Consider the following 20238-nt stretch of genomic DNA (forward strand, 5'->3'; position numbering starts at 1 on the left):
CCGGGCCTACAACAACTTTCGGGAACGCTCCCGCAAAGCCTTTGGCGCCATGGCCCGACAATCGGGGCATGCCTCGGGGTCATGGGCATGCCCCAAGCAGAAGAGACACACGTCCCGACATGGTCCGACGGCAGTCTCTACAGGACTTAAACCCGGGCATCCCTACTGCACTAGGAGTCCAGTACTCGACAAAACAAGAGAAACAAGTCTCAAAAACCAAGTTAAAAGATTAACTATGAGTACCGCTCTCTCTCGGATCTGTGCTTGCTGGCGCCAAAAAAAAAAGATCGGATGTCAGCGCGCGTGGGCGCGTCTAAGTAGCTCCGACAACATGATCTTGGCGACTACGACGCCAGCGACGTACGCGGAGCCGCACGACGATGCCTACCGACGCGCAAGGGTACTGCTGATGAAAACTTTCCGGATCCAGTCTGATGCCTGGGGATATTATAAGGTAAAGAATCTATCACTAACGTGTCTCTTTCAGATACAGAATATATATTCGATGGATACCAATGAATGCCATGTAAATTAATCACGAAAACAAGGCAATAGCGAGAATATATTTAATTCCTTTCACATACATAATCATTGACATATATGTTATTCAGACTGATCATGTAATACAGGTAATTAAAATCAAATACTTCAAACGGATTTCCTTACCAGTCTGCAGAACGCATACAGCGTTCTCCCCTCTACCGCAGCCCGGACACCGTGTTCCCACATATACCCTTCTGCCCTCCCCCACAGATACAAAAACAAAAAAAGAAAACGTCAAAAGGGGTTCAGACCTTAGGGCCCTGGCCACCGTTTCAGCAGCTTTTCAGACTGAGGGTCCCCTTTCAGAGACGTTTTCAACATGGGCAAAGTGGACTCTGGCCCAGGGCCCCAGATTTTCAGGGCCCCCCTGATAAAGCCAGCTCTGTTCTGCAGAGTCTTGCCCCGATTACCGTAAATAATTCTTAAACAGAGTATTTTAAATGTTGTTTTCCTTAAATTTATTTTTAATGTGGGCGATGTGTCAGAGAGTCTTACAGACATTTTGCAGAGAAATGTTGTGTTTATGTTTCATGTAACATCCATTAAAAGGTTCTTTTAGATCAAAATAGGACCTCGCATATGAGACCTGGGAGTGTGTCATCTAGATTATTTGCAACATTAGTAAATTGCTGCTGTGTTTCAATATTGAATACACACATCACTATCCCTTAACATTAGATGCAAACACATTTAGAATTTGGACGAGTGTGTCTGTGCGCTTGTCAGTGATTGAGCCACAGAGGGTATGAAAGAACTGTAACTGGATCATAAATTCAAAGCTGTTACGCTCGGCCCCGGGCCCCCAAAATCCTTAAGATGTCCCTGCCCCCTTTAAAACTGGGTGGCAACGACAAATCCTCCATTTTGTGAAAGTAAAGCTAAACCCTTCTTTGCAGGATTGTCATCCACCCGTCGAACTGCCTTGGCTGCGATATCACAATGGCAGAGTCATTTTCACTGAAGACAAAACCTCATCAAGGCACGAATTTTTCTTGTAAACATTGTGCGAGCCCAGACAGGACTAACTTTCAGGGGGAGACTGTACTTCACCGGCATCGCTCCCCTACTCAGACAGTTATGCTGGTGGTTGATGATGATGGCAATATCTAGAGCGCAACAAATGTCCATGGGCCTCAAGGCGCTGTAGTCTTACTAGGCTGGAGTTGAGAACGGGAAAGTGATGAGAAAAGACTCCCGGAATCTCCTATGTCTTAAAGTCACTAAAGATGAGAGCAAAGACACTCGCAAACACACAAATCTCCCACTTTCCAGTTTTAAATTGTTGGCATGTATGGAACTGCATACATTTCAAAGGCAAATATTTTTCGAGTCTTATACACAGATCTTCACATTAGGCCATGGTATGCCATCCAGTGGTAGGCGTGGGTAAAGCAGCTTTTCGGTTTTTTTTGGTCCAGAGGCAACTGCGGTGTGAGCTGAAAAAGACCTGCTGTCTTCGGACACGAATTTCCCCATGCAGAAGTGGTCGTGGTACTGTATGCTACTTAGGGTCAATACAATTCCCAGAATGCTGCAGCAAGCAGGACAGCTCAGTCTGTTAAGTGCATTCTGCGATTTTTTGCGAATAACCTGAGTGCAAGTACTTAACAGATACTTGACGATACTTCAATTAGTAGTGAGCACTATAAAACGTTATTAACAGAGCAATTTTGCTAATGGCTGTGATCTCGGAGAGAATTAACGGGCTGGGAGGGTACAGAGACATTTCCAGTGTAAGAAACCCTTGGCATTTGACTGGCTCATATTAGCCCGTGAGTGTCTAGGCAGTCAGTAAACTTCTGCCTCATTCACCCAATTTTACGTCTTTACAATACAGTACAAAATACTCCGGATCCCTCATCTTCTCGAAACAGCCTTGCTCTGGCCGGTACAGACCATAGCCCTGTTCTTCAGGATGAGCCCATCTCCGTAGGGTTCCACCTGGTGTGAGACAGAGTTAGAATCAACACCCACCCCAACCACCAATGCCAGGATATGGACATCGACTGAAAACTTGACATGACGGCCCAAGTCAGTGGATTTACTGCCTCATGCCTCCATGCTCTTAGATACTGAAAACGATCTTCAAATGGCTACCAATTGACACCTGAAAAACCCTCATCCACGCTCTTAGTACAAACAAGCTGGACAACGGAAAAGCCCTCTACGCCTGGATCCACAAACAACTTTATCAGGAGGCTGCAGACTAGCCAAAAGTCAGCGAGCAGAATCACTATAACTCTCCCACGAAGGGCAACAAATCGCACCTCACCTCAAGGAGCTACGACTGGTTACTCATACACAAACGAGCACAAGTCAAACTTCGCACCCACACTTTCAAGTCACTACATGACTTTGGCCCAGCGTATCTCAACAATCTCTTCTGCTTTTACAAACCTTACAGACACTTCCACTCATCAGGACTCCTACTGGCACACACCTCATTCATACAGAGAACTAGATCCGGCAGTCAGGCCTTCTCCTGCATCGCTCATTAAGTGGATCCGCCGCTACACATCCGCGCCTTCTCCTCACATCTTGAATTCTGCAAGAAACTGAAGACCTGGCTTTTCGAGTAGTCTCTCTTGGCCCTAGGTTGGTTAGACTCACAGCAATACAGCATCAGGATACCCTCCCGGATGATAATGAGCATTACAAATCACCATAACATAACATAACAAAATCTAACATAACATAATAGTCCATTCATCACAGGAGGCACTCGACAACATGCCAAGATCCAGGTTTCTCGATATTTGCTTCAGATTTCCAGAAATCAGAGGACAGACAAGCTTGGAGCACAGCACATTTTCTTCTGCTTGTTCACTCATCCTTCTGCAGCAGCCAGGGCTTGTTTGGTCTCCTAGATTTAAAAAGAAAACAAACTTTTAGATTCATAAAAGTGTTTTTTCAATCCAAATGTGGCAAAGATCACACAGAAAGAAGTTTCAACACTCTGTGGGGTATATTAACAAGCCAGGCGATAAAATTATCGCCGCTTATGGGCTTGATAATATGCTCTATGGAATTCCAATTGAAACCCATGTTAGATGTGAAGGACATCTAACATGGGCTTCAATTGGAATTCCATAGAGCATATTATCAAGCCCATTATCGCCGTTTTAGCGGCAGTTTTCTGTCGCTAAAGCGGCGATAATTTTATCGCCTGGCTTGTTAATATGCCCCTTGGTTGGTTGGGCAGGCTCTTCGAAAGTCTCAGAAGAAGCTGCTTTGAATATAAGAGTACAAAGACCTTCAAATGCAGCTTGAGTTTGATTTCCTTTAATTGTATACATTACTCAGAAATAAATAGCCACCTGACATGCAGCATTAGCATGTAATCACATAGAAATGGAACACTTTTGCAAGCAAATTATGAGACAATTGTGGTTTTCAGGATTTGTATAACCTGCAGTAATCGCTGTGATACGTATTGTTTTTTATAAAAACTGAATTATTTAGCAGAATTGTACAATCAACAAGGAAAACGATTGGAAGATGTTATGTAAAACATCATCATGAAAATGGCCTCTTTAATTAACTTTTGTGTGCCCTGCAATTTAAGCACTCAAGGCAAGAGATTGGAGCACCCATATGCTTACAACGAGCCTGGTAGGTAGAAGCCTGTCCTATTAGTGTTGGTTAAAATTTACTGAGCTATTGAACCCCTAACTGTAAATTATACGCTTATTCTTGCTATCAAAAATATAACACTGCCTTCACATTATACTGTGTGCCATTCCCACGTTTCTGATCCTATAGCAGTAAGCCTTGAATTCTTGTCTTCACCACCACCTGAGACTGACCACTTAACATTTGGTACTTGGCATTCAGTGAGCTTGCAGTATTTTCTGGTTCATGGGACAACAGGACATATATCACAAAAATCACCAAGTTGCCCTCGGCTCCCCATTACCTGTTCAATTTGCCTAACTTTCTATCTCCCACAAACACCCACACAAACCACACACAAACGCATGTATGCATGCACATACACAGAGACACACGCATTCTTCCCTCACACAAATTAGTTGCAGCATGGGCAGAGCAAGCTTCACTTACAAAACCTTTACAATCATAGGATGCAGTAATGCTAAATGTCCTCATAGAAGCACCACAATAGAATCTGTAGCTCTTCATGTACAACCCATCTGTGACACGTGCCCCAACTCCTATTGAGATAGGCATAGTTACCTCTCAAAGACTGTTTCAGTCAGTCTTCAAGAGACCACTAACCATGGCCCTGAGGAACTGTGCTAACATGGCCACGTTCCTGAACAACCAGCTGATAAATGGCATATGATTCAGCCAGTGTAAGGAAATGCCTCTTTTTACACAATCACCCCCAACGTTTTGGACTGATGCTGCTGTTTTTTTAGGTCTCGCCTGAGCCAGCGCATGCACTGTCTCAGGCGAGACATTTAGTATACGGGATTTTAAAGTGCTACCAGCGCTGGCCTAACGCTTACGTTCACGCGAGCGTGAACGTGCACAACTGCGAGCTTTCAGGGCCCGAGGCGCCATCTGGAGCGTGATTGCATTGCTTTCACTTTTGGCGGTGCTGCGCGCGCACCACTCGCGTGTTTGCCGGCACGCGTGCCCGGGCACCCCTGCAATGCTTGTATTCTTCATTTTCCTCGCTCTTGATGGAAAGCATAGCAGGAGAGTTCTCCTCTTTTACGATGACTGGCACAGCCACATCCTCAGTGGTACTATTGTCAACATCGGGAGTAGGCTTTGCAGGTACTGTGGGATTGGAGTCCTCCGTCTTTTTCACAGCATCTTCCTTAGAATCTTCCAACGTGCATTACCTACGTAATTTACAAACACCGACTGCGAGGCCACCTCCTGATTCCGAAATAACAGAATACATGATTCCTGCAAAAAAAAGAGGCTTTATGCAAACTAACTTTACGCAACAGAACTGCAGTAGACTAAATGTTTGGGGTTATATCCCGCTACAATACACCGTTCAACTATACATCCCTGTTGTGGTTGTAAAATGAATTGATATCGCAGGAAGCACCAGGGTTATTGGAGATCGCATAGGTAATAGGGTCTAACAAGAATAAATATGAAAACAATCCGCCATTAAGAACTACCGAGCACTCCTTTCTGGAAATGTATCACCTTTCCCGTAATATACTTATCTCACAAGCAGCCTAGAACCCGCCGTGAACGATTCCAAAAGTCCCGATACATACGACAGAAAAGAAAGCGAAACCACCCTGACGTCACACAGAAAACCATGATCTCGCGACGCCCGAGATTTGTCCTTATTCTCGTTGCCTTGGCAGCCATTTTGTCTAACAGTAAACAAAAAATAAAACGCTGCTTTGCTGGCCCCCAAAAAAGTATAATAATTTCGACATACTACGCATCTAGGATTTAGTAAACGCATGTTTATCAGGCAAGATGAAATCGATTAGATTGTATTCAACCTGGTGAAAATTGTTTTGTAACTGTGTAGCCTATAAACTGATTTAAAGCACGTGTAGTAATATTCTCGGACTATTTCATAATTAAATATGACATTTATGTGGTTCACTTTTAAAATGTGCAGCCGTTTTTGTGTTAAGCAATATACTGTCTGGTTGAACTCTATTTTTAAAAGTACTGAACAATAACACAATTCTTTTACATTTTGCGTTAGTGCATAGTTGGCACTTTTTCATATTGTTTATGAGCTGGATCGTTGGTGCGATTCTGCGGCTTAGGCATTTTGTATGTAAACGTGGATTTGTTGCTTAATCCATCATCTGCTGCATAATTGCTGTGATAGTGGAATGTTCATAGAATGTTTAAGAGTCTCTGAGGATTTATCATCCTAATACAATTGCTGTTTAAGGAACAAAAAAATTCAACCTCATTCAGATCAAAGTTACGAAAATGTGGCTACTCATGTTCCAGAGCAGTGGAAGGCCAGTCCATAGCTGTCAAATTTCCCAGGTCCACGTTGTGCTCCAGTACAGGTTTTTTTCTTTGAATTCTGGAACTTGTAATCCTGTTTCGTAAGAGAATAATCAAGACTACACAAGTCCCAAAATTCAGAGAAAAAAACTGGATTGGAGCCCCACATCATGCATGGACTTGGGAAACTTGGCAGGGCTGCCCATCACAAAGGTTGACTGGTGATCTTCCAGTTTTCCACTTTTCTCCTCACATCTTTCTGAAATCCTCCATTTCAATATTTGGCATGTTATACATATCGAACGAAGTCTCTCTTGAACTGAACTTGACATGTCATTTCCATTTACTTCACTGTTTTTTTTTCAGTGCAGTTCGTTGGGTTGCCCTCTTCCCCATTAACTCACCTCTCTCTTCATCTGTAAATACATTTTCTTTTCCTTAGTTTGCTGCTGTCAGTATTTCAACAGCTGTGTACCACTTTCACCTAAAATTGTATTTACTATTAGAAAATGTGTGACTATGTGCGCTCTGCATCGAGGCTACCCATTAGATGAATGTGTAGACGAAACAACTTTGACCACCAACAGACACTGTGATAAACTTTCACTGACTTTATCCTCAACTCCAGAGCTCTCAATCCTTCCCCGTCATGCACACGTGAACATACCCAGTAACCTAGAGACAACTGTTCACAGTATGAACTATACAAGAATCATGTGCTGCATGAAAAAAATACAGAAGCATACCATTTGGAAAAAGCATCTATTCTTAGGGAATGCAAATTAAGTAAAATGTGAAATGTACACAGGGACAGCAGCATCACTGGCATGGAGGACGTTAAGGGAAAGCTTTACCATCGTTTTGCGTACTCTGTAGATAGGCCAATATGAGCATGTGGTTTGAAAACATTTATGAGCCTCCAACAGGCACTGTGAGGAGCTCTCACTGCCTTAATATTCCACTGCAGACCTCTCATCCGTGCTTAGCCACACCCACCCACCAATACCCTGATACACAGCGAAGACTTGGTTAACATAACCCGTATTTGTAAAGCGCAAGTTCAACTGTGGGCATCTTGGCACTGAATAAAATGTGTTTATTGCTGCTCAACAGTACTCATTTTATCAACCTCAGAAGGTTGAAAGACCTCAGTGGACCCGCCGGAATATGAACCTGTGACCATGAGGCCCCTACGGTGAACTGTAGTGTTCTAAATCATATGTTATTCTTTTGTATGATGTAATGTTGTTTGTTATATCATGTAATATCCTATCTTTCTTTCTCTCATATTGTATTATTGAGTTCTATTCTAGAACCTATCTCTAGTTGCCAGGGGAATGGTCAGTTTTTCTGAAACCCATGGGTCCATTAGTTTGGATTTATCTCTGGATGAAAGTAATTGTTGAAATATTCATTGTGCTGCTGCCTTGTTTATTAGCTGCTTGATACTACATCTGGTACCAGGAGTGGGGTTAGCTAACGTTTACTCTCCGGCCGGCTTATCGTTTTCTGGACCCACTGGCTGAAACCACCTCACCACTTTAATAAGAAAACTCTGCGTCTTTGTAAACAAATTTTTGCACCTTTTACGCTTATTCTAAGTCACATGACTTTACTTTGTTTTCCCTTTTTACTTCATGGGAAAGAAAACTTACAGTTAGTCCCGCGTGCCTAACAGAGCTCAGGAAAGCTGCTCTATTGCTGTCGCATGCCCTTGCGCTAGGCTTATAACTGTGTGTGTCTATATGTATGTATGTATATATATATATATATATGTATCACAGGCAAACAGACCGACAAGGAGGACAAAGTCCGGTTTCGGACAGTGAATCTACAATCCGGGAGGATTATCTGCAGTTTTGCCCCCCAGTCGTTACCTTTGGGATCCAAAGCCAAGCTCGAAGTGCGGCGTCACCGGGTCGGAGGACGCGGAGCCACGCAAGCACATGAGTGAAGGTAGGATCAGTTCTACGAACGGGCTGGGTGAGAAGTCTAGCGGGGACCAGTAACACGGGAATTACTATTTGTTGAACAAACGTAGTATAGACTCCCAGTTCTACTAGTCCAACAATACTAACTATACTTAATCCTCAGCAAGCAAGATGTCAGCCGACGCGCTCCGTGATCGGGAGACGGCTGCTTTAGAAATGTTTGATGATGCGTGAAATCCATCTGTAAACACCACAACCCAGGGCATACCAACCAACAATTCGGTCACCAGCCTAAAAGACAAAATGCGCTACCTAGAAAAACTGATGAAAGGCGAACAGAGCAAGTGGTGGGAGGGTAAATCCCTCCAAAGATACTTGGACGTGGGAAGAATTCCACGGGGGCTAAGAATACTAATTGCCCCCAGCTATGAAACTCCAGACCCCAGGATGATGAAGGAGTGGGCTGAGACCAACCTAGAATCATCAAGAAAGCTAGTAATGATTCTGGTTAAATACGCTGAAAGTGATCGTTTAAAGACACAGGCACAGATTGAAAAAATCAACATAGAAATCAATACATTAAATCAAAGTGAAGAGGAATCAAAACTCAGAGCAGAGCGCCTACCCAAGGAAGAGGAAAAAATAAGAGAACGAAAAACATTCAAGTTCCACCGAGATAAGGCTGATTACGAATGCGGATGCATTTTTACCTTTGCGCGAAAATATGATTCCCTCAGAAGCTCCAAAGAGACAGACTCGCAAACAGCCAGATCCAAATATGTCGTAGGTGCAAACAGGACAACAATAGATGATCCTTCCACCTCTGAACTAAGTTCTGCCATCGAAAGCGAAACAAGATTCTAGATACCTCAACAATGTACAGATTTCAGCTAAACACACACTAGAGCAAGAGGTTGGTTTTTTATGCGAAGAACGACGACAAACACTCCGCCCAAGAATTCAGCAACAGACACAACAAGGAAGACCAATACAATCAAAAGAAGGGAAAGACGACATGCAAGAAAATGGAAATCAGAAAAGGCAAAATGTAAGGAAATGGAAGCGCAAACCACAAAAAAACTAATAGCGCAAAACAACACAGTTGTCAACCTTTCCAACATCCATTTGACTGAATCAGAAAAAATTATTCTATCGTTGGGGCTATCATTCTGTCCAAAGAACCGATTCAACTATGCATCAACTAGAATCGATATTTTCAAAGGAATACAAAAATTAAAACTTAAAAAATTCCATTTGCTTAACAAAAAATCAAAACCATCGCCACACAAGGAAGATACAACGCTTAACCAACCTACTTCGCCTCCCTTGAACCTTACAGGATCAGACATACCCATCCTAAAAGATCTCGAAGAACTAGCTCAAGAAAATCCACAGCTTGACATGGCCTTGAGCTTCAGCAACACTGTTAAAAACACTGGATGTAAAATCATGGAGAAGACACCATTCAAACCCAAATCCACCTTTACCCCAATAGCTATTAGAGACTCAATCGACATCTTTAGCGAACAAGTCACGGTGGGCATTAAATCTCTAAACTACAAAGTACAAAAAACAATTAAAAACAAAATAAACAAACAAGAAATACAGTACCATCAACTCATGAAGAAACTCAAATCCAATCCACAGATAATCATTCGAAACGCTGACAAGGGGGGCAACCTTGTAATCTGGGAGAAAGCACAATATATTGAAGAAGCCATGAAACAGCTATCAGATCTCAATTGCTATGGCTGAAGTGACAACATAAGTTTAAAATCAACTTACAACATGTATTATACAAAGTTATTGACTTGGAAAAGTGCGGGGCTCATTTCTACTGATGAATACAAATATCTCAAGAATGATACCCCTACAACTCCAGCCATCAACTTTATACCTAAACTACACAAGGATCCGGTCAGACCACCAGGAAGACCCATAATTTCCGCACGTAATAGTCTAATGGAAAAAACATCACAGTACATAGACTATTTTCTGCAGGATCATGTTCGAGGACTACCCTCCTATCTCAAAGATACCAGCGATTTCCTTTTAAAAATCAATGATTTTGTCTGGCAAAAACAGTTTGTGTTAATGACAATGGACATCACTTCGCTGTATACAAGCATCAACCACCAAGATGGGATAAGGGCCATCCAATATTATCTAAACAGAAGACCCCCAGAACAAGATCAACATAACAAAATGCTTATTCAAATGATTGAATATTGTCTATACAATAACATTTTTCTCTTTCAGAGTTCTCTATTTCAACAAATTCGTGGACTGGCTATGGGGGCCAGCTTTTCCCCCAGCTATGCCTGTCTGCACATGGGCTGGTGGGAGGAGCTGGTCCTCAAAAACAACTATGAGCCTATTCTCCGGAAAAATGTAAAACTTTGGTTGAGATATATCGACGACTTGTTTGTGGTTTGGGATGGTACGATAGCGGAAGCTAAAGAGTTTATCAATATCCTGAATACTAATGATCTCAATCTAGAATTTACTGCAAACATTAATCCTGAAAAAGTCATTTTCCTTGATGTTGAAAGTTACATTAATGAGGGGTCATTAGTAACAAAAGCATACAGAAAACCCACAGCGGGTAATTCTGTGCTGCATGCCTCCAGTGCCCACCCGCAACACTTAATCCAAAGCATTCCCTATGGTGAAATGATAAGATTGCGGAGAATCTGTAGTAACTCTAATGATCTCCTTGCGGCACAGCAAGCTAGTAAAGACAGATTTTTAGAGAGGGGGTACTCCCAAAAATGTATTGACAAGGCAATTCAAAAAAGCATGAAACACACTAGGGCCCAATTGCTCCTAGCCAAGCCGCTACCTGTCGAACCCAATTTACCACCCCAAAACAATGACAACCAAAAGGAAGATTTCAGGATTATTTGGGGCTACAGTCAACAAGAAAAAGAGATCTATCAAATCATCAAAAGAAATTGGCCTATCTTAACTAACGATCCAGTGATAGGCCATATGTTGCCCAAAAAACCCACTATAACCTACAGTAAAGCTCCTTCAATGAAGGATGAACTAGTACAGAATAACCCCATTGAAAAACCACAGAGCAATTGGCTCTCTAGTAGAAAGGGCTTTGCCAAATGTAAAACATGCAAGGCCTGTCTAAATGGTATAAATAAAACATCATACACCACACCCTTTAAGTCGCACGAAATCAAAATTGACAAGGCCCTAACCTATAAAACGGATCACCTTGTGTATGTTCTTGAATGTCCCTGTGGTTTGAAATATGTGGGCAGCACAAAACTACAGGGACACAAAAGAATATTACAGCACATCCGGGCCATTAAGAACGCTGATCAAACATATCCAGTGGCCCGCCACTTCAAGGATTTGCATCAATCCGACCCCAAGTTTCTAACATTCTATGTGATTTATGCTATACCTATTACACAAAGAGGTGGCGACAGAGAAAAGGCACTACGCAGACTTGAAACTAGATACATCTTGGAATTAGATTCCAAACATCCGGGGGGCCTTAATATGACCGAAGACCTCCACACATACCTCTAGTTACAATTAGGCTTGATCAAAATTTGTATCAGGGTATTATACCAGTAACAATAAAGGACTAGCAAACACATCAAACATTTAGGCAGCAGATCTTTAAGATCACGTACCAATACAACCATTATGGTTTTCTATTAAACCATGACAATGTTTTTAATTCCATTTTTTTTTACTATTCACATAATAGAGAATATGTTTACACTTGCACTTTACTTTTTAGCACTTTTATCGGGTGAATAACAATGCCTTCTAATCTGCAACTGCCTTGATAACCAAATACTGTTATGACCTAGACCGAAATCTCAATTCCAGACCTATAGGGCTGAAACACAATGCCTAATCTTTTAATTATTTAAGATTGTTTTAACTCAAACATCAAATTCATGTTACCATGTTGGATAAATTACTTATTTTATATCAAGTTCTGAAATGTTTGAATATTATGTTTTTGTATGAGGCATTTAAGCCATGACTTTAAAGAAACAAAAAACAAAGGTCAATCTAATATATTTATTTGCCATCTTTTCACAGTTCAACTCAATGGTATTCGGACAAATATATAATTTTGTTTGCACTGATTTGCTATTTTGCACAGAGTTGGCTTTGATGGGTCTTTAACGGACGTCAACAAACAGGTTACAACAGCATAGGTCATTTGATTTGAGAACAAGTCTCATTGCAGACACTTGCTGCGCTGTTGTTAAGGTATTGAAGGGGCATAAAGCACTGTCACTTTAAACAAACTTGCACAAAAAGGGAAAAAAAGCAAGAAAAAAATGGTTTAAAAGTCACGTGATTTTTGTTGAGCGCGTCATGTGATCAAGGCCCTTCGGGGCTGAAACGCGTAATGGCTGTTCCATCTGTTTGCTGAGGAGAAATAAACTATTCAAACGCTAAAACCTTGTGGTCCACGCTCCATCTGTTACAGGATTGTGTAAACTTAAGTGGAGTTCGAGTTATATATATATATATATACACACACAGTTATAAACCTAGCGCACTAGAGTTTGTGTGTGTATATATATGTATAGATATATATCTATATATACATATATATATATATATATATATATATATATATAAACAAATAAATTTACAAGCCTAGTGTGTGTGTATATATGTATGTATGCAACCAGTCCCCTCATAGGCAATATGACAGGCGTAGACTCCGTGAGTATTGAAGCAGGAAAGGGTTTATTTACAGGGAAAAGGCCACAACGTGTTTCGACAGCAAGCCGCCTTTGTCACAACAACGGGAATCACAGTAGGCAACCATTAAATGCCGAGTTACTCAAGCGGTTGTCATGGCAACCTTGCACTCATAGACATAGAAGTGTAAACCAAATAACATTACATTTCCCAAAAAATGTAATAAATTGCAGAATGCATATATTGCGTAGGCACAGATACACAATATCAAAGAAAACAAGCATTGGCATAGCCAATAGGTCTCGCCTTTGGGACATTATATTCTATTCTTCAAACCAAAACTGATTACTTCTCAAAAAATGTTTTAAATTCAGCTAGCAAAACCAAAGAAATCTTCTCAATAGTTAGCGAGTTATCCAAACCTGACAGAATTGTACCTAAGCTAATCCCTTCACAACTCCTTTGTGACTCACTCAACTCATACTTTATGGAGAAAATTACTGCTATTAAAGCTAGCATTCCGACCACTACTACCCCAGTCAATATTTTTAATACCTGTGGTCTGTCGCCTCTGTTTCCCAATATCTCTTTAAAAACATTTCTGGGTTTACTTAAAAGAGTTGGCTTGGGGTCTCCAACAGATTGCTGCCCCCCTCATGTCCTCCAGGAGGCCTTCTCTATGTGCCCCGACCCCCCTCTTTCCTTTCCTAATAAATCACTCGAAGTAGGCATAGTTCCTGACCTCTTTAAAACTGCGGAAATTATCCCCATCTTGAAGAAGCCAGTTGCTGACCCTTCTGCCCTTGGCAATTACCGCCCAATCTCACGATTACCTTACCTTGGAAAGGTTTTAGAGGCATATGTCTCAATTCAATTAAGTTCCTTTGTTGAACAGCATCACATCCTGGACCCCCACCAGGCCGGCTTTCGACCCTCTCACTCCACAGAATCAGTCATCTTGACAGTCATGGTCGACCTTAGAGGGGGCGTTGATAGAGGGCTTACCCAGGCCCTGGGTCTCCTGGATTTGTCAGCAGCGTTTGACACGGTCGACCATAACATTCTTCTGGACCGTGTCAGCAATGCCGGGATCCAGGGCCTGGCTCTAAAGTGGCTCTCCTCTTTTCTTAATAACCGACTTCAATCGGTCCGCCTTGCCAACTTTTCCTCAAAGAAGATGGAACTTTCTTGCGGAGTACCTCAGGGCTCCTCCCTCTCCCGCTTCTTTTCAATCTCTATCTTCTCCCGTTCATTTCCTCTCTCCAGGACAGGAAAGTCGTGACATACAATTATGCGGATGACCTCCAATTGGTCTTTGATATTAATCTCCATCCTTCCTCGTTGACCCATTACCAAGACACTATGATCTTCATAAGCGAGTGGATGAATGGAAATCAACTGAAGCTCAACCCCGACAAAACGGAACTGATCCTCACGGGCGGACTTGCTAACCCTTGGAACTCCAACTTTTGGCCATCTTCTCTAGGCAACCCTCCCCCCCCGGCCAGCTCTGCCAAAAGTCTGGGTATAGTGGTTAGCAATGATCTATCAATGAAAGCTCAGATCAGCTCGGTGGTCTCTGCTGGCTTCTTTCAACTACGCAGAATCAAGAAAATCAGCAGGTTTCTGTCTCAGGAAGCCTTGACTTTAGTGACATTAGCTTTGGTCATCTCCCGACTTTACTACTCCAACTCCCTCTATGTAGGCATCCCGGCGTACCAGCTTAGACGCCTCCAACTAGTCCAGAACCAGGCTGCCAGATTGATTTTCCATCAGCCTAGATGGCATCACACTCGGCCTCTGATGAAAGGCCTTCACTGGCTTCCTGTGGCCATGCACGGACTTTTCAAGATGGGATGCACAATTTTTAAATCTCTTTATGAGACCAGCCCAGCCTTCATCTCATCTAAGATTATACGTTACGTCCCCACTCGTAACCTTCGATCCACTCACTTGAATCTGCTAGTCACCCCCACCTTCAAACGCAAGAAACTCGGAGGTTCCCGCTTTGGAGTTTTAGCTCCTCAGTTTTGGAGCTCGCTCTCGCTGGAGTTGAGGATGGCCACCTCCTATGCGCTGTTCAAAAAACAGCTGAAGACTTGGCTGTTCTCCCAGGCTTACGATAACTTGCTCCATCCTCTAGTGCTGCCTTACGTTTCCTTTAGCGCCAAGAAGCCGTTGGTGAACGAGCGCCTGATAAATGCCATTTAACATAACATAACTTAACTTATAAGTGTTTAGCCATGCAACAGTTGATGCTGTTGTACCAAGGATATTGTGCTGCATAACTAAATACTTATAAGGTCCCAAAAGAGAGACCTATTGGCTATGCCAATGCTTGTTGTCTTTGAGAGTGCACTGAGGCCTGCTAACCAGACCTCAGTGCCAGCACTCTGACCTCTAAAAGTCTGAGTTTGATTGGTTTATAACCAATTGGCAAAAATTTATGAGGGGTCCCTAGTATATGTTGCACCAGAGGAACCTAGGGTCTATAAGTTAAGTGTCCCTCAGGGGCTGCAGCACTTATTGTGTCACCCTCAGTGTGGCAAAGGATAACATATTTCCAGGCCTGCCACTGGAGACTGGCAGAGAGGCATTTTGGATGCAGGATAAGCCGTTTGGGACAAGGGGTCCCAGCTATCATCACTCAGCTGGGGAGGGGGGGGGGGCAAATAACGCCCTCCACATGCGATCTAAAAGCGCCAACGCAGCCGCGCTGTATGGGGTCATTTTGGACACAGGAGGAGCCATGTGTAACTACGGGTCCCAGCTGTCATCGCTGCAGAGACAGAGGGAGGAGGCAAACAACACCCATTCCACCCATGAGCTATGTAAGCACCAAATCTGCGCTCTGAGCCCGGGGGAGGCTGGGCTGAGCCACCCCCCTTTGTTCTCTTTTCTCTGTGGAGAAACTGTTTACTACCCTATAGCGTTTCTGCGTTTTTATTGCAGTGTGTGATCCGTGACCCTTGTTGTTGCCTGACTTTTACACCCCAGGGTACTTTATGTTAGGTTCAGGATGGGTGAGTGAGAACAGGATTGCACCACTGAGGGATCCTCTGCTAACAGATCAGCATGCTTGACGGTACATCGGAAAAGGCAGTGGGCGCCATTAACAATTAAATCCTGAGCCTCCCATAGTTTTGCAAGTGCGGCTGGGTACATCTACAATTTAGCCTCTTGCATTGCAAGTAAACCAGTTGCCCCTTTATTGGAGGTGTACAGAAGTAAATGTCTCTTGATCCTTACGTATGGGGCCGGTCTATACGGCTATTCGTACTCCATTTCTCTCCAGGGAGAGCAGAATAGGGTGCTGAGGTGCTTGTTGGGCGTGCCTCCATCTTGCTCAACATATAGTGTACATCAAGAGCATGGGGTTTAGTATGTGGAGGATACTATAATATAGGCCCCTCTTGTCTTTTGGTGCGCCATTTGGGCAATTACACATGCTGGTTTTAATAGAGAGATCATCCTTGACTGCTTAGCTAGTGAAAGAAGTCAGAAAGTCCCCTGGCTTTATTATATCAAGTCAGAACTGACCAATTTGGGGAGACGCAACCTCTTTTCTAGCCCATCTGCTATGTCCAAATCTTACCTTGTCTGGGTCAAGAAGACCTTCACGTCCTCGAGATCAAGTCTTAGGGATGAATCTGAGATGGCAAAACCCACTGTCAGGGTCTATACGAAGCTCAAAACTTCACCAGCATTGGAGCCGTATCTAGAATGGGTGGATTGTTCCTGGGACAGGCTTTTTCTAACCAGATTCAGGCTTGGTTTTTTTTTTTTTTTTTTTGAAACCTTTATTACAAATTTCAATAGATATACAGGTATGGGCCTACAACCTCGGGCCGGCCGCTAGAAAACAATAAGGTCATAAACATATAGGTATAAACACAAGCAGCAAGCAGTGTAGGTCCCAAGGATCCGAAATATCATTAGCGGCTATAGGCCTTGACATCCCACATGACGGTTTCATTTTAAATGAAAAAAGAAACAAACCCCACAACGCGGCAAAAGTCCAGGTGACATTATGCGCTCCCCTCAGGAGGGGCCTACCAAACTACAATGGAAGGAGGGGGGGGAAGGGCAGGGGGCAGAGACAAAGTTATCCCGATAACACAGAATCATGGAGATGCGCAGACTAGGGAGACACAGGCTTGGTTTTTTGAGGTAGCACCTTTGTTTCCCCCTTGGCCAGTTTGACACCAGTAACGTTTCAATCTGTCCATGTGATGAATCCTCACCCCAGAGCTTGCTCCATTTTATCTTTTTCTGCCATTTTTATATTGTTTTTTCTACGAGGTTTTTAATTCCCATATTAAGGGTCTGTGGATTCAGAAGATGTGACGAGGCCCTGGTGTACTTACAACAACTTAAATCTCCCTCTATTTGTGTGAGAATTTGCTTCTTTTTGAAAGTGCAATTGCAAAAAGCTATTCAATGTTATTTTAGTTACGAAAATCACTGTGGCGTATGGCCATTCTGATTGATGTTCTCATGGGTTAGGATTTGTTTGGTTTTTATTCATTCTAGCCCTTGTCAGCCATGTAATGTTACAGTACAATATTGATTCTGTCCAATCGTATTAATCCTTTCTGAGGATTGGATTTGGAGGTTATGATTTGTCCTGAATCAAATTCGCTCGAGATGTGATATGTATGTGTTTTTAATGGAAATTATCTTTAAAAATGATTATAATATTTTATATATTAGATGTATTTTATCTTGTAGTTTTTTTAAGTACACTGAAAATGGGAATATATACACCGCTTTGATAATTGAGTGTTGTGCTTTTATGGTTACTTTTTTAGCTAAAATTAAAGGTTTGATACGATACGACTAAAGACTCCAACAAAACTCTCACCAAAGCCACATTAAAAATCTTTGAAAGTTCAGGTGTTAATACCACATTTCTCTACCTTACAAACTTCCTAAAACCTTATTTCTTTAGCTTACAAAACATTCTCTCATTTCCCCAATCAACCAAGATCCTGGAGAACTGTACAAACATGCCACATTCCTGAACAACCAGCTGATAAAAGGAGTGTGATTCAGCGAGTGGGTAGGAAATGCCTCTTTTTGCATGATCACCCCCAATGACTGATGGCTGCTGGTTTTTTGACTCTGAGAGTGCACTGAGGCCTGCTAACTGGACCTCAGTGCCAGCGATCTGACCTCCAGAATTGTGTGCTTGATTGGGTTATACTAAGGGTCTCCAACCTTTCCTGTAATGAGAGCTACTTCTGATCAGTAAAAATCTTTGAGAGCTACTGAAGGCCAAGTAATTTGCGCATTGTTACTAGACACCCCCTTCGCCCAGCTTCATTGACTTTAAACCTAATGTCCATGGAGCCTGATACTATAGTTTGAACAAAATACTATGACTAGGGGTACTATGATATGGATGCCATGTGCATCAGTTTGTATGGTCTGAGGGGATGTATGAACATGTGTATGAATGAATGGGATATATGTGTATAGGTGACTGAGAGCCTCTGTCGTATGTACTTGTGGCACAGGACATACCTTTCGCGATATGTGGCACTGTTAGATATACAGAACAAACATACAACCTTTTTTTTTTAATGGAAGACATGTAATGTGCAGAAAAAGGTTCTACAAAATGTTTCCTAATAAGGAATATTTTTCTGCTGTATACATTTCTCCCATTTAAAATAAAATGTTTGTATTTTTCAGTTATAAGTATGACAGCATGTTTACCAGCCACTGTGAGCAAGAGCCTGCTGTGTGTAAATGAGACACTTTGAAAAGGGAGAAAATGTAACTGAAGAGTCAACTTTAGGTTTATATGCATTACATAAAAGTTATCATTTTAATTTTCTCCCATGTCAAAGTGTCTTTACAAACAGCAGGCATATTACTCACATGGGAATGTTGACATGGTGCCATATTTATAACAGGAAAATGCAGACATTTGTTTAAATGTGACGAATTTAAAGTGAAGAAACATGCTTCATAAAACATTCGGACATAATTTGCTTAATTTAAAATAGAGAAAAACATTGACAATGTTTCATAGAAACCTTTTTCTTCACTTTACATTTTTCCCATTTAAAAGACACTGACTGCATTTTTCAATAGTAAATATGACATTGTGTCTACCAGCTACTGGGAACAAGATGCCTGCTGTTCGTAAAAGTGACACTTTTAAAAGGATGGAAATTAACATGAAGAGTTAACTTAATCATTAAGTAAACTCTTCATTTTAATTTTCTCTCATTTAAAAGCATTCAGAAATATCATTTTGTTCTCATGCTCCAATATTGAGTTTAGAACCACTTTTATTTAAGAGTTAAACATCTGAGTGCTTCAGTTCTGAACCTCTGTGACCCACCTGGGTCATAAATCTGAGTGGAGCACTGCTCATCATCAGGCTCTGCTATCTGCAGCCTGATAATAATGTAAAATACAGATAGGTTTTCCTTTCACATTTAAGGCAAGGCGAACACTTACTTATTGCAGTTCTTGGTTAAAAATGCACTCAAGGCTGGAAGCTACTCTGAAAGTTAATGGTAGCTACTGGTAGCTCACGATCGCCTGGCTGGAGACACCAACGGAAGGAACACAAATTACTCTTTTATTCAGTCCGGGCTACTTAAACAGAATTATCAACAATGGCCTGCACCTCATGTCAAGGCAGGGGGAATTGGTACCTCCAGGGACAGATCCCTAAGTGAACAGCGATCCGTTACAGGAGACAGATAGCATGACACTTCAGGAGGCAGACATAACTATCATCAGTCTTTCTGCAATTCCCAGCAGCAATTTTTGAGTGACATAGCAGAAAACCACAAGAAAAACAGTAAATTCATATAAGCCTCAGAGAACTTGCACACCTGTCTACCATTTCTGCTAGCTATACCTGAATCTGTTGGATGAAAAACCACACACTCCAGCATCACACCTAGCCAGCCTAACCTGGACAAGCACACTGCATGCCTGACTTCTATCAAGGAACACAGGAGGACCTTTCAAGTGGAATTCGCATTGGTAGAACGAATGAGACCCTAACCTGCTCCAGCACTGGCATATGGCTCAAAGGAGATTGGCAATGAAAGTACCTGTGTGCTCAACCACAAGCACCACACCTTCCCCTACTTCGCCTCACGCTGCCAAAAGGACAAACAAAAATCTGGAG

The 20238-nt window shown here is 42.2% G+C and overlaps 1 protein-coding gene across 4 annotated transcripts in view; it reads right to left on the reverse strand.

Annotated features, from left to right (window-relative positions):
• Positions 1-552: 552 nt before the first annotated feature.
• The window catches only part of LOC146773110 (anoctamin-10-like), a 330529-nt gene continuing 310843 nt past the window's right edge, over positions 553-20238 (reverse strand). For all 4 annotated transcript variants that reach the window (XM_085639951.1, XM_085639952.1, XM_085639949.1 and 1 more), the window contains one exon: positions 553-3406. In XM_085639951.1, coding sequence (XP_085496077.1) covers positions 3371-3406 — 36 coding nt within the window. In that variant the 3' untranslated portion in view covers positions 553-3370. The remainder of the gene's footprint in view (positions 3407-20238) is intronic.

The sequence above is a fragment of the Triturus cristatus genome, chromosome 12 (assembly GCF_964204655.1).
Source record: "Triturus cristatus chromosome 12, aTriCri1.1, whole genome shotgun sequence".
Taxonomy (NCBI): domain Eukaryota; kingdom Metazoa; phylum Chordata; class Amphibia; order Caudata; family Salamandridae; genus Triturus; species Triturus cristatus.